Source organism: Eptesicus fuscus, chromosome 3 (genome assembly GCF_027574615.1).
Source record: "Eptesicus fuscus isolate TK198812 chromosome 3, DD_ASM_mEF_20220401, whole genome shotgun sequence".
Lineage (NCBI taxonomy): Eukaryota > Metazoa > Chordata > Mammalia > Chiroptera > Vespertilionidae > Eptesicus > Eptesicus fuscus.
In genome coordinates, this window is record NC_072475.1 from 70672720 (window position 1) to 70689048 (window position 16329).

Consider the following 16329-nt stretch of genomic DNA (forward strand, 5'->3'; position numbering starts at 1 on the left):
TACTTAAAAATAAGATATGTGCAGTGTGCATAGGAATTTGTTCATAGTCCAGCCCTCCAACTGGTTCCTTCACTGGTCTGAGGAACAGTGAATTGGCCCCCTGTTTAAAAAGTTTGAGGACTCCTGCTATAAAGAAAAGGCCAAGAAACTAGAATCATGATTTGAAAGTTAATTATCTTCCTCATGAAATTCTAGTATCTTCACACTTGTTCATCTAATACATGAAAAGCTTGATATATAAAGTGAGCAGTTGCTCCATTTAGCTGGCAAGGCAAAAATAGAAATGGTTTTTGAGCAAGTGCAGTCCGATGGTTGGCAGTTCCTAATATGCAGTCACAATGCCACCTAGTGGGCACCTATGGATTATCTTTTCAAGATAGTGTTCACTATGGAGCAAACCCAGAATTTTGTTTTAAAAGGATGTATACTTACTTGGAAATCTTATTGATTCCAAAAGCCACTTGTTGATTAAGAGATGCGATGATTTTATCTCTCTTCTTAACCTGTAGTTGGTTTTCTTGCCACCGCAATGTCAATCTTTTCAACTGTTTCTCAAAGCCCTGCTCAAAGAAAAATAAAATTTCAGTTAATTCTGCTCAAGTCACCAGACATTGAAAGAAAAAAATTGGGTTTTTTAGAAAAGAAGACATCATTTAGTTAACATTTGAATTACCTGTGACTTGCCTCAGATCTAATGGCAAGAGTACTTACTTCACACTGATAGCGCAATTTATAAAGCTGCAGTTGTCGAGCAAGCTTTTCCTTATCAATTTCTCCATATTCTGCAGGTAAATTACTGGTTGAACCCTATTAAGCAAATGGAATATGCATGCTTTATTTTCCTCTTTTAAAAAAGCATTAATATTTTAGTTATTTAAAGGGGATTTAAAGTTTTCATCTATTACCTATTCATGCTTTATAGGTATCAATGCAAATATCCCTTCTGATTAGTTTAGATAAACCCAATCTCTCCCTCATTACAGCATTCACTAAATAATACCAGTAACTTATTTACTGATGCTACAATTTGATAAAATTACCTGGCATGCTTACCACATTTTAGGCTTGTATTTTTGGGGGGCACAGTTAATGCTTTTATTATCCACCCCCCCAAAAAATAAAAAAAATAAAAAACCCCACACAAAATACTTTATGAGGTAAGCAATAAATACTTCCATTTTGAAGATTATAAAATAGAGTAACCTGCTCAAGGTCACACAGATAGGTAGTAGAGGCACCTTAATTACCCAAGCACTTAATAGTATTACATGACATACCTTAGTTTAATGTTCAAATTCTTCACTATATTACAAACACTCTAATCACAGGCCCATATCATAGTATAACTCGAGATAAAGCAGATGCTAAATGTATTTTGAGTAAAAGCATGAATTTATTTTCAAAAGGTGTATGACATTTTTTCTATTTGCAAGTTCTCATAATTTTCAAGGCTATTAGATGAAAACCAAAGGCCCCACATTTAAATTATAGTGTGATATACAAAACTTAGAATATTTCATTTCACTTAAAATATACACATCATGCCCTAATCGGTTTGGCTCAGTGGATAGAGCGTCAACCTGCGGACTGAAAGGTCCCAGGTTCGATTCCAGTCAAGGGCATGTACCTTGGTTGCAGGCACATCCCCAGTGGTAGGTGTGAAGGAGGCAGATGATCGATGTTTCTATCTCATCGATGTTTCTAACTCTATCCCTCTCCCTTCCTCTCTGTAAAATATCAATAATATATATTAGAGGCCCGGTGCACAAAATTTGTGCACAGGGGTCCCTCAGTCCAACCTGCACCCTCTCCAATCCAGGAGCTGTCAGGGGATGTCCTACTGATGGCTTAGGCCCACTCTGGCTTAGGCCCACTCCTGTGGTTTCCTGCTCTATGCAGGGCTTGGGGGCTTCGCCGCAGTCTTTGAGAAGCCCCCATGCCTTGCTGTCTGCTCTCTGTCTTCTGGGCCTGGGGGCTTAGCCGCCATGTGCGAATGAAGCCCCCATGCCCTGCTGCCTGGGCTCTGTCTGCCAGGCCTGGGGCTTTGCCGCCACACAAAGGAAGCCCTCATGCCCTGCTGTCCGCTCTCTGCCTGCCAGGCCTGGGGGCTTCCTCGCAACTGCCACACTAAGGAAGCCCCCAAGTCTTGCTGTCCAGGCTCTGTCTGCCGGGCCTGTGGGCATTCCCACCACTGCCACGCTAAAGAATCCCCCAAGCCCTGCTGTCTGGCCTCTGTCTGCCATGTGTGGGGGCTTCCCTGCCACTGCCACGCTAAGAAAGCCCCCATGCCCTGCTGTCCAGGCTCTGTAGGTGACAGGCCTGGACACTCCAGCAGTGGAGGAGTGGTGAGGCTGGATCCACCCCCTCCGGCAGTGGATCGAGCCTTGCCGCTTGGTCCCCACAACCCCTGGCTGGGCCGACAGGCCCAGACACTCCAGCGGTGGGGCTAAGGGGACTGGGCGCCGCCATCTTGTGGCTATGGGTGCTGCCATCTTTGTGACAGAGTGATGGTTAATTTGCATATTTCTCTTTTATTAGGTAGGATATATATATATATATATATATATATATATATACATCATATAATATTATAATTGGAAAGGAGAAAAAAGGTATGATAGTTATATGAACACCAGAGGCCCGGTGCACAAAATTCTTGCACTCTGGGGGGCGGGGGGAGGTCCCTCAGCCCGGCCTGCGCCCTCTCGCAGTCTAGGACCCCTCGGAGGATGTCCGCCTGCCAGGGATCAGGCCTAAGCCGGCAGTCAGACATGCCTCTTGCAGTCTGGGACCCCTCACTCCTTACCACCTGCCTGCAGCAGAGGCGGGAGAGGCTTCCTTCTCCGCTGCTGCATCACCAGCTGTGAGCATGGCTTCTGGCTGAGCGGAGCTCCCCTTGTGGGAGCGCACTGACCACCGGGGGTGGGGGCGGGAATCTCCTGCCATGAGCGCCTGCCCCCTGGTGGTCAGTGCGCATCATAGCGACTGTTAGTTCCACCATTTGGTCGATTTGCATATTGGGGTTTTTATGGGGTTTCTATTATAAAGGATTTTACTATCAGCCAGGGAATCATTTGTACTAACTGTACCCTTAGACAATCAATATTGTCAACATACTATATATCATTATATTTAAACCATGGATCAGGTTATCATAAAATGATCTCAGTACAGAATTCTCATGGGTAAAAAAATCAAGGCGTTTCTTTAAAAAAACCTTTCATACGCTTTGTCTGATTAAGTGCTGTGTAAAGTACTTAAATCATATTCATATGCATTTTCACATATAGGTATCTTATCCCCAGCAATGATTACTACCAGGAAAGGAACCAAAGAAAAGATTGTTATACACTGATATATCATGGTAACAACCAGATTTAACTAAAAAACAATGAAAGTAGCTTTGTTTTGCAAAACTATTTTTCTCATGAAAATAATCTAATGGGATTATGCCAGTTTCACCCCTTCTTCTGAGGTAGCTGAAACCCCTTTTCAAGAAATAGAGTTGTAATCAACTCTGACAATAATTAAAACCAAGAAATGGCTTGAGGGGTAAAATGAAAAGTTTCTAGCTCCTAAACATTTTTCCTTTCTCATCCCTCTCTCCCTCCCTTCCTGTTTTGTTTTGTGTTGTGTTTTGTTTTTCTCCTCACAAACACAAGAATAAACCACTAGGCTAACATGCTGTTCAAAGAGTCATGGGGCAAACAAAGTTTACAATTATTTCTGGAAGAAGGAAGGCAGAGCACTCCTCTCTCCAATTAGGCTTACCTGCTCTATCATGTTCAGAATATGCAATTCATCCAGGCTACAGAACTTTTCTTCAGTTGTGGAATCTTCTTGAATATCACTTATATCTACTGGGTGTAGATTTGCTTGCTCTTTCTTCAAATACTTTTCCTTTCCTACCATATTTTGGCTACAATAGTGATAAAATCAAAGTGATCTTTTAGAATTGTAAGAATTTTTCATCTAAACCATTGTTTTCTAAATTAATATTGCACTGGTCTCATGAGATGCTCAGCATCAGAAGGGTTTATGGTCTAAATTTTAGACAGTGCTCAGACTGTGTTTTCTTGGAAAATCACAATGAATTTTAGCTTATTTGAAATAGCACTCATCTCAGTGTTTTCAAGAACTATGAGATCATGAAGTTCGTTTTCTAAATTGTAACTATTAACATCAATTACTTTGGAAAATATTGACAAGCATTTCCACATCTACAATAATATTTTCTGACAAAATTCTTGACAGGTAGTTTGGTTTAATCAACTTCAGCACGTAGGCTCAGTATACATTTAAATAGAAGGCTGCAAATAGCAACATAAAGTAGATTTTTAAATGCATGTTTCTTTTACGACAGCACCTTAAAAAACTGTAGTGATAACACGAATTTCAGTCACTAGGAACCACTGCGAGAAAACATAAAAATTTTACACGTACAATGGCAATTAAACCATTATTATACGTATGTCTAAAAGGTAAATGCGTATTACTACCCTTTCAGTTGGCTACTGTTTAGTAGCTATAAATTTCCTTTCTAATCTCACTGAATGGTAAAAAAAAAAAAAAAATACTTAAGAAATAGTACTTTTACCATGATATAAATGACTTGCTTTTATCAGTGAATAAAAAAAAAAGTAACTCTCGGATGCATTATTATTTCTTTTAGGCCACTGAAACCTAAGAAAATTGAAATCTAATGCTTGTAGAATAACTTGTAAGACACTATAAAACACTCATTAGGTATCACTGAAGTATTCCAGAATGATTCAAACATTTTGGAAAGTTCAATGAAATCAACTGCTTGTATATACCAATGGATTCCAAACAAAACTGATTTTCTAAATTACCTGAAAAAAAAATTTTAAATTTACATTTTTTCAGGTACCCCCAAACCTGTAAAAATATATACACATTTGTATTTTGAAAAGTCCAGAAGATTATTCCTAAATTTTTAAAGTATGATGAATAGTATTGTGAAAATATAGGAAAATGTTCATATTACTAAGAGATGCAAACTGAAACATGCAGAGGTAAAATTACATAAACTTAGGGATTGAAAACCCATCAACAAAGAACAAAATGTTAAGGCAAGAATGAAACAAATGTGGAAAATAGTAATAATTGTTAAATTGAGAAGATAGGGAGATGTACTAATGTAGAATATTATTTACTTTTCTATGTATTTGAACATTTTTATTTAAAAAAATAATAAAAAGCTCCCTGAGTGATTTGATGATCATACAGGTTTGGGTTACACTATAGGCAAAATAAGCAAAATGACTGATGATATTATTATATTCTTTAGTAAGTTATTTTCATGACATTTGTACACAGCCTAAAAATTAAAGGAACAAAACTATTATTCTATGGTAGCAATTTCAGCCTTTTTCATGTCATAGCACACATAAAAATTACTAAAATCTGCAGCACACCAAAAATATATTTTTTGCCAATCTGACAAAAAAAAACTTGGTATAATATTGATTCATTCACACCAATGGTTCCTGTTGTGTTGGTTGTTATTTTTTAATATCACAGTCTAAGGGAAAAGAGGTCAGTGCTCCTGACTAAATAGTCAAATATTGCATATTTTTAAAAGTCTTACAGCACACCAGTTGAAAATCATTGCTGTAAGGGCTTTCTCTATTGTTGATAGAGAAAGTGAAAATCAACCTTGGATGATGAACTATTTAGTTATTAAGTGGATCCTATCAATTAACAATGAGAAAATATCAACTACAACTGATGGCTTGAAAGTTGACAAAATATGTATGTTCTTGTGTACCATTTTAAAGATAACATGTTCTCACAATGAGTTTTGCAAAGGTCCCAATTTCAGTTAAGAAACATTTTGGAGAGTATAATGATCTCTTCATTGTACTATCTCTCCTACTTCCTTCCTCTACTACACTGTCATCAGTCTAATGGCCGTACAATATAGCTCACAGTAATCTTTAGATACTAAAAGGTTTCTAATAAAGACTCAAAATTCACTGTTAATAACCAAGATTTAAAACACACACACCAAACCTCAGGTTAATTAAACAAACTAAATTAAAACAAATAAAAACAAACTCTCGTTAAAGAAATCATTGGGACAAACAATATCTGTCCTTTAAAGTTAAGTTTTATTTAGCAAGTAAGTCTTATTTAGTAAAGTTAAGTCTTGGGTTGTGGTTAGCAAATCTAGACTATATTTTAAAAGATTTTATGCTGGACCCAAATTAGTCCTCAAGTGAAGCTGTTAGCAATTGATGACTCCTGAGTAGCCTTATAGAAAAATGGCAAAAGATTCTATTCTACCCAAGTAAATGATAAGTTAATTTTTTTCACTTTATGTAAATGGTGACAACTTATTAACGAACTGTTCTTTCTTCTCTTATTGAGAACACTTCCCAAGGCAAGGCTGTTTCATATGGCAAAGCACATTTTGAAATTACTAAGAAAAATTTAAAAATTAAATAAATACTTACACTTGCTCTTCTTTTGATTCCTTATTCTGAAAAACAGCATTAAGAATTAGTAATTTATATCAACAAATTACTAATTTATGTCAATACAGAAGAGTGATCTGACTACATTTAAGTCAGTGTTTCTCAAACTTTTTTTACCACAGCCATTCTAAGAAATATATTTTACCTAATGATGTAAATGCACTTATTTAAGTGTCTTTACACATAATTATAAAACTGAAATATAAGTTCCATGAAGTAAACCTCATCCATATTATGTGTGTTATGAACTGCATATTTGTGTTCCCTCCCCAAATTCATACATTGAAACGCTAACCCCGATGTGATGGTAACTGGAGGTAGGCCCATTGGGAGGTAATTAAATTAAAATAATGTTGTGGAGTCCTCATAATGGAATTAGTGCTCTTTATAAAAAGAGATCAGAGAGCTACTCTTTTTTTCTCTCCGCCATGTATTCACAGAACAAGGTAGCTGTCTGTAAACTAAGAAGAGGGCCTTCACCAGACACCAAATCTGCTGGTACTTGATCTTGGACTCCAGCACTTTGAGAAACAAATTTTTAAGCCAACCAGTCTATCAATGCTTGTTATAGCAGTCCAACCGGACTAAAACAATGGATGATGAACTCTGGAAACTTTTTTATTCCTATTTATTCTATTTCCTTTTTTATTTATTTTTTATTTTTTTTTAATGAATCTTTATTATTCAGATTACAATTGTTTCTCCTTTTTCCCCACATATCTCCCCACCACCCAGTTCCCAACCCCCCCTCTGTCCTTACCTCCCACCCCCGCTGTCCTTATCCATAGGTGTATGATTTTTGTCCAGTCTCTTCCCATAATCCCCACACAGACACCCCTTTCCCCCTGAGAATTATCAATCCACTCCCATTCTATGCCTCTGATTCTATTAAGTTCACCAGTTTATTCTGTTCCTCAGATTTTTAATTCACTTGACTTTTAGATTCACTTGTTGATAGATATGTATTTGTTGTTCATAATTTTTATCTTTCTTCTTCTTTTTCCTCTTTTTAAAGAATACCTTTCAGCATTTCATATAATGCTGGTTTGGTGGTGATGAACTCCTTTAGCTTTTTCTTATCTGTGAAGCTCTTTATCTGCCCTTCAATTCTGAATGATAACTTTGCTGGGTAGAGTAGTCTTGGTTGTAGGTTCCTGCTATTCATCACTTTGAATATTTCTTGCCACTCCCGTCTGGCCTGCATGGTTTCTGTTGAGAAATTAGCTGATAATCGTATGGGAGCTCCCTTGTAGGTAACTAACTGTTTTTCTCTTGCTGCTTGTAAGATTCTCTCTTTGTCTTTTGCTCTTGGCATTTTAATTATGATGTGTCTTGGTGTGGTCCTCTTTGGATTCCTTTTGTTTGGGATTCTGTGCACTTCCTGGACTTGTAAGTCTATTTCTTTCATCAGGTGGGGGACGTTTTCGTTCATTATTTCTTCAAATAGGTTTTCAGCATCTTGCTCTCTCTCTTCTTCTGGTACCCCCATAATTCTGATGTTGGTTCGCTTGAAGTTGTCCCAGAGGCTTCTTACACTATCTTCAACTTTCTGAATTCTCTTCTCTTCATGCTTCTCTGGAGGAGTGTCCTTGGCCTCTTTGTATTCTAAATCTTTGAGTTGATTCTTGCAATCCTCTAGTCTACTTTTGGGTCTCTGTATAATATTTTTTATCTCAGTCAGTGTATGTTTAATTTCTAGTTGGTCCTTTTTCATATCCTCAAGGGTCTCATTGAATTTATCGGCCTTTTCCATGAAATTCTTGAAAAACCTTATAACCGTGGTTTTGAACTCTATGTCCAGTTGCTTGTTCTCCTCCATTTCTTTGGTTTGTGATCTGTTTCCTTGCCTTCTCATATTCTCTGCTTCCCTAAGTTGGTAGGGTAGCTTTGTGTACTAGGTGTCCTATTGGTTCAACGGGTCAGCCTCCCAGTTACTTGAGGTGGACACTCTTGGTGTACCCTTGTGTACTGTGTATCCCCCAGCAGGAGCTACAGCAAGGGCTAGTTTTCTCCTCCTTTGCTTGGGCGGTTTTGGAGCAGTCTGGAGCTGCAGTTGGTTAAGCTGCCACAGAACAGGCCATTTATATGCAAAAGCCGCTGAGTGGAGCCTGGGCGGGTTTGTAGAATGTGCGGGGCGGGGTCTCAGGGCTGGGCGGGGCCTCAGGGCGTCACTAGGCTGGGGCGTGGCCAACGGCGATGGCTGGCGTCAGCCGTCTCTGCCTTTCCACGTTTCCAAGTCCCTGCGCCCCGCGCTCCAGCGCAGTAAACAATGATTGCTGGGCGCACCTCTGCAAAAAAGTCACTCTCACTTTCCGACCCGATGGCCGAGAGTCCAGCTTCTCCCCGTAGGTATCTGGGTCCCCCGAGTGTCCCCAGAAACTGGATTTCAGAGTGATCGGGAGCTTGTCTCCCTGCGGGTTGAAGAAAAGCCGCGCATCCAGCCGCCCGCCACCGGCCCGATTCGTGTGCCTCCGTACCTCAGCTTTTCAGCGATTGTGCTCCTTTCTCTTCTTAGTTGTAAATCTTCCACTCAGCCAGCTTTCCCGTGGTTCTGGGTGGTAGACGTTTTTGTCTTTTAGTTGTATTTTTGAAATTGTTGTGTGAGGCAGCAGATTAGTTGTTTAACTATGCCGCCATCTTCCTATTTCCTTTTTTAAAATGGTAGTTGTGACCCACTAAATTGATTTTGTAATCTACTACTAATGAAACACACTTGAAAATCATTGATTCAGATATTAGAAGTAAGTATTGGGTCTGAGTTTATATCTTAGGGAAGGGTATATTGAATTTTCACTTAGAAAATTTTATATTAAATACAAGAATTCTTAAAAATCGACATGTAAAAAAGCAGATTTATAGAGTAAAAAATCTTTTAAAAATAAATGTTAGGGAAATCACAATTGGGAGGACATGTAAAAAAGCCCTCAATCTTATGTTCATTAAAATAGAACTATGAAAGCAAGATACTAAATAAGTATTGATGATACCTAACAAATGTTAAATTAAGTATGATTACTCATGTATTACCTTTAAGAGTATTAATTACTCTTACATAAGTTACAGTACTGATTTCTACAACCTCTTGTTTACAAGAAACTCCAGTCTCTTTACCTAGAGATTCCATAATGTATTTACAAGTCTGTTTGGTTTTTTTGTCTGTAAACTAAGAGGGTTTTTGCATTTCAGTGTCTAATCAATGTCCAGTAGCACTTTGATTCTACAATTAAGAATTATGGGCCCTGGCCTGCATGGCTCAGTGATTAGAACATCAGCCCATGAACCCAAGGTCACAGGATCAATTCTGGTCAAGGGCATGTACCTAGATTGCAGGTTCCCTGTCTCTGTTAGGGCACGTGTGGGAGGCAATCAATTAATATGGCTCCTCACATCAATGTTTCTTTCTCTCCTCACTCCCCCTCTTCCACTTCTTTCCACTCTCTCTAAAATCAATGGAAAAAATATCCTCGGGTGAGGATTAACAAAATAAAACAAAACAAAAAAAGAATTATGAACAGCTTTGGTTCTAGTGTACCTGAATAATTGAATTGAAAAGACTTCTGGTTGTTCATAATGAACATACCTAGTTATAGTATATTAGCTCTACATAGTATATTAACTTTATTCCAATGCATGTATCAGCCTGTCTTCTTCCCTTCTTTAGAGAGGACGTTCAACTTGAAAGCCTCAGTTTACTGTATTTCCTGCCATGTTTCTTTTACCTCCAAACTTCATCACAAAGCCTTCTATTCTTCTGCCATCTTCTTTACCTTTCTTTTCTATTCCTAACCCTCAAATCCATTGGTGGGGGATGGGAGTAAGAGAAAGAATAAAAGTAATTAATACTCTTCATGGAAGTAATTAATACTCAAATTAAGCCCAAAGAGTTATTTACAATTTGAACATATTAGAAACTAAATACCAAATTCCGAACTCAAGAAAGGGAATATAAAGAGTAGCTAGTGTTGGCCTGCAGACTGAAGGGTCCCAGGTTCGATTCTGGTCAAGGGCATGTACCTTGTTTGCAGGCACATCCCCAGTAGGAGGTGTGCAGGGGGCAGCTGATCGATGTTTCTCTCTCATCGATGTTTCTAACTCTCTATCCCTCTCCCTTCCTCTCTGTAAAAATCAATGAAATATATATATTTTTAAAAAGAGTAGCTACAAAGTCTCTATATATACTAGTTAGAAGTTATCTACACTGTACTCTCCATTTGCTACACTACTTTTACTTTCTTATCACATTATTTTTAGGACTTGAACTATCATTAGGTAGAAATGTTGCAAAACAAATAATTAACAGAGGACACAATTTCATGCACAGGGGCTTTGTCATCACTCTGTTAACACAAGCAAATTTCTATATGCTAGAATTTTTCATGAGGAAAACTCATGATTAGAGAATTGGACTGACTTAATTTTTATGAGTGGTTGCTTATACTACAAGTAGACAATCCTTTGCACTTAAAATAAAAGAACTGAGTATATAAATAGGACTTTTAAATATCAAATGATGATATGCCAAAATTTCAGCATTTTAAGGCCTATAAAATTTAGATAAAAGATGTAAGATCTCTCTTCTAATGTCCAAAATGTATCTTAATAAAAATATCTTATGTTCAAAGAATCTCAACTTCTTTAATTTTATTTATTTATTTATTTTTATTTATTTATTTATTTATTTATTTATTTTATCGAATGAAAGGGAGAGGTAGAGAGCAAGAGAAGCATCCATCTGAGATTTGAACATCCATTAGCTGCCTCTTGCATGCCCCATACTGGAATAGAGCCTAAAACCTGGGTATGTGCCCTTACCAGGAAAGGAACCAGCAACCTTTTGGTGCCCAGGATGACTCCCAACCAATTAAACCACACCAGCCAGGGCTCAACTTCTTTTAATAAAGTAAATTGGAAAAAAAACTTAGGTTGTTAAAAAAACAAACACAGAAATACCTAGATAGATGCTAACATAGATAATACATTTAAAATATTACTACAATATGAATTTTTGAATGGTGTTTACATTTCCAGGTGTATTTATTCCCTATTTAATTTTAATTTGAAAATAAAGTCTGAATTAAAAAAGAAAAGTCCCCCCAAAATGACTCTTGGCTCTCCCTTGTAATTTTATAAGCAATTAAAAAAACTTCTTGCTAAAACTGTGCTATAGTTAGTAACCTATTCATTTTTAAATTGGCAAAAAAAAAAAAACAAGGAAAAGGCATGAAAGAAGCTTTTTTACATTTGTACCATTTTTGCACATTACTGCACTGTTGGCAGATTATTAAACACAAAAGAAATCAAAATTTTCTAAGGTTTTAACCCTTCGCACTCGCTTGCTTTTTTCTCGATTCCTTTATTCTACTCGAGATTTAATTTTTTAAATACCCCAGATTTTACAAAGTGCGGCAGTAGAATAAAAAACTGGAGTTTCTTTTCATACAAACTTATTTATTTGGATTTTTTAATATTTCAAATTATTGATATATTCAATAACCGTCACACTCGACATCCGAGTGCAAAAGGTTAAAAAATGCTTCTGAACATATCAGTAGAAACATGATGAAAAGTCATTTTTAAAACACTGAGCAGGCATTTTAAAAATGAGAGTGGTATGCATAAATTAAAGGAATTTCTAAGTGACTAATTCTGTTTCTTATTTGTATATTTAAATGTATGAATTATGATTTAGGGAAGTAAAATAGGCACACTGTAAGTTTAAGTCATTCAGGATCTAACACAGATAGACTTTTTTATAATCATATATTCAATAAACTATTGACAATTTAAGTCATTTGTACTACTTAATAATTATATAAGTTCTACTTAATAATTATATAAGTTCTAACAGTGAATCCATATATTACACAAGTTGTTCATAATTTGACATCCCTCTATTATAATGCCAATATAGTCTCTTACCTTTTTACTTTTAGTCTTTTTCTTTTTCATTGGTTTACTATTAACCTGATAGGTAAGAAATAAATAATTATTTAATATGAAATCAAACTACACAATGAGTGTTTTTGAAAAACAAATTTCCTTTAAATGCTGAAATCTTTTATCTTCTAATATTATAGGTTATATTTTCTTTCTAGATTCTATGGAAATTTTTCATTTTCACCTCAGTCTTCTGCTCTTAAAATAAAAGCACTGATGCATAATGGAACAACAAACAATGTCAGTGAGTAAGTCACTGAATAAAGCTCACAAATCCACACGTCCACACATGAATGCAGGAGTAACTGAGGAAGGCACTTTTAAGAAGTCAAGAAAATTCAGGTCCAGAAGATGAAAAATTAAGCCTAAGAAGAATTTAGTGGCTATATAAAAACTGTTGCCACTTATCTATACAGAAATACAGAATTCCAACCTTTGTGTAAATGGTGTTAAAATATTGCTGTTTTTCCTCCATTCTCTCTCCTTCTATTCCCTACTATGCTTTCCTCTACTCTCTATTAACCTCTCACATTCACTCCCATCAATCAGATTAAAGAAACATGTTCAAAAGTCTAGCATAATGCTTGCCACATAATAAATGTCCAATAAATGTTGGTGAAATGAATGGTTAAGGCATGAAATATTATGGAATAAAGTACTAAAGAAAGAACCATTACATTTTAAGTTTTGTGAGAACACTATTAAATATAAACTAAGAGTGTCTTGAACTCTTCAAATATAGCACATGCAACAAACTAAAGGCTCTGATTATTAAGTTATTCTTATTCAAATATTAATGAGAGCTTATACTTCCTGGAGATCTTTAATAGATTCTGTTGAAGATTCACTTGGTATTGATGCATCATCTTTATTCATTTCTGCTAACTGTATCTCAGGGTTTGATTTTACATTTATATGGTACTCCATGAGAAGTGGACTTAGTTCTTCTTCCTCGTTTTGTAATTCTTCTATGTCAATATCTAAATATTAAAGACAAAACACTCAATATTTGAATGCACAGAATTTTAGCTTCTATCATTATAATAAATATATACCCCCAAAACACCACTCCAGAAGTAGAAATAGAAGACAACTTACTTTGTTTAATTAGTAGATGAAAATAAAATGCCCATTTACCAATGGCCACATAATAGTACATATACTAGCCTGAACCCAAATGTGAAGATACTTTACATTATAAAAAAAAAGCATGAAAAAATGAAAATTTAAAAAATTAACAACTCACTATCCAGGAAAAAGATAAAAGCTACATAATCTGAAAAGTAGCACATATGAACAAGTAGAACAAGCAGTTATGCATGTTTTCCTGTTGAAGTGTTCTGTGTATCAAAAAGTTAAAATACTATGCTTGGGGTAAACCCTGGGGCACTAGCACTAAGACCAAGACAGAGTAAAAAGGCTCAAACTAGATTCAGCTGACCAGTAGTAATTTGACTACATGCTTTTCCAAGCCTATAACAATGACAGTTAGTCATATAGTTTCTATGACCAAGTAAGACTCTTACAATGATCCCTTAACTTTCCCAAATTGAAAAGTCACTTAAGAGGAGAAACCAAGATGACGGCATAGGTGAACACCTATACTGCTGCCTCGCACAACAATTTCAAAACTACAACTAAAAGACAAAGCAGACATCATCCAGAACCACCGGAAAGCCGGCTGAGTAGAAATTCTACAACTAGAAAGAAAAAGAAAAGGACCCTGAGACGCAGGAGCGGCAGAGGGCAGAGGTGCGGAAACATGGAAACGTGTGCGTGCGAGAGGGAGGGCCAGGCAGCTGAATACGCGGCTGGCTTTCTTGAACCAGAGCGAAACAAAGGCTCCTCATAGCACTGAAATCCAGTCCTGGGTGAGACTTGGGGAACCCAGATACATACAGGAGAAACTGGAATGTCTGGCAGCGGGCAGGGCTCAAGAGCAGCTTTCTCTCAGAGGTGCGTGAGCCATAGCCGCGGGGCACTGAGACCCAGGGAACTGCGGAAGACAGAGGTGCGGAGACACAGAGACGTGCACACGAGAGAGGAAAGGCCAGGCGGCTGGATACGCAGCTGCCTTGATCGTTCCAGAGGGAAACAGGGCCTCCTGACTGCACCGTACTCCAGATCTGGGTGAGACTTTGGGTACCCACACTCATTCGGGGAGAAACTGGACTGTCTGGCAGTGGGCAAAGCTCGAGAGCAGCTTTCTCTCAGAGGTGCATGCAGCCATTGCCACGGGGCACGGAGACCCAGAGGAACTGCGAAAGACAGAGGTGAGGAGGTGCGCGCATGGAGAGGGCTCGGGCAGTTGAATGCGTGGCTGCCTTTCTCGTTCCGGAGGGAAACAAAGCCTCTTGACTACATGTACTACAGTTCCGGGTGAGACTTTGGGTACCCACACTCATTCGAGGAGAAACTGGACTGTCTGGCAGCGGGCAAAGCTTGAGAGCAGCTTTCTCTCAGAGGTGCGTGCAGCCATTGCCGTGGGACACTGAGACCCAAGCCTCTTAGGGCGGGGCTGATGGGAAACCAAGGCTGCCTGCTCTGCCCTGAGACCCCGCCCCATCCAAACTGAGCACAGAAGCTCTCCAGTGTAGACACAGCTGATCCTCACAGCCAATTGGCCTGGAGGTCAACACCGCCCAGTGATACCAACAACAATCAAGGCTTAACTACAACAAGACTGTGTAGCCCATAAAGGGGTGCACTAAGAGTGTCCACCTCAGGTAACTGGGGAGGCTGAGCCACTGGGCGCAAAGGACACCTCGCGCACAAAGCCACTCCATCAACTCAGGGAAGCAGCTAAAATGCGGAGACAAAGAGGCAGATCACAAATAAAAGAAATGGAGGAAAGCAGAAGACTGGACCACATTTATAAGGTAACTCAAGAATCTGCTAAAAACCTCTGAGGAACTTAGTGAGACTTTTAAAGATCTTAATGAAAATGCCAAAAAAAAAAATAAAAAATGGAAAGGACCAATTCAGAAATTAAGCATACACTGTCTGAAATAAAGAATATACAGAAATGCAACAGTAGATCAAAAGACCCCAAGAATCAAACCAAAGATTTGAAACATGAGGAAACAAAAAACACCCAACTGGAAAAACAAAAAGAAAAAAGAATCCAAACATATGAAGACAGTGTAAGGAGCCTATGGGACAACTTTAAGCATACCAACATCTGAATTATTGGGGTGCCAGAAGAAGAGAGAGAGCAAAATATTGAAAACCTATTAGAAGAAATAATGACATAAAACTTTCCCTACCTGGTGAAAGAAATAGACTTACAAGTCCAGGAAGCGCACAGAACCCCAAACAAGAGGAATCCAAAGAGGATCACACCAAGACACATCGTAATTAAAATGCCAAGGGCAAAAGACAAAGAGAGAATCTTGAAAGCAGCAAGAGAAAAACAGTTAGTTACCTACTAGGGAGTACCCATACGATTGTCAGCTGATTTCTCAACAGAAACTACACAGGCCAGAAGGGAGTGGCAAGAAATATTCAAAGTGATGAACAGCGAGAACCTACAACCAAGATTACTCTACCCAGGAAAGCTATCATTTAGAATTGAAGGGCAGATAAAGAGCTTCACAGATAAGAAAAAACTAAAGGAGTTCATCAACACCAAACCAGTATTATATGAAATGCTGAAAGGTATTCTTTAAGAAGAGGAAAAAGAAGAAAAAGGTAAAAATAAAAATTATGAACCACAAATACATGTCTATCAACAAGTGAATCTAAAAATAAGTAAATAAAAAATCTGATGAACAGAATAAACTGGTGTATATAATAGAATCAGGGGCATAGAAAGGGAGTGGACTGACAATTCTCAGGGGGAAAGAGGTGTGGGGGGTGTGGGAAGAGACTGGGCAAAAATCTTACACCTATG

General features: G+C 37.8%; 1 protein-coding gene across 1 annotated transcript in view; it reads right to left on the reverse strand.

Moving 5' to 3' along the window:
* DZIP3 (DAZ interacting zinc finger protein 3) overlaps positions 1 to 16329 on the reverse strand; it is a 135199-nt gene that overhangs the window by 51741 nt on the left and 67129 nt on the right. The window contains exons 16-21 of the mRNA XM_028153242.2: positions 13248 to 13417; positions 12420 to 12464; positions 6480 to 6505; positions 3772 to 3919; positions 712 to 807; positions 433 to 560 (exon numbers count right to left, since the gene is read on the reverse strand). Coding sequence (XP_028009043.2) covers positions 433 to 560; positions 712 to 807; positions 3772 to 3919; positions 6480 to 6505; positions 12420 to 12464; positions 13248 to 13417 — 613 coding nt within the window. The remainder of the gene's footprint in view (positions 1 to 432; positions 561 to 711; positions 808 to 3771; positions 3920 to 6479; positions 6506 to 12419; positions 12465 to 13247; positions 13418 to 16329) is intronic.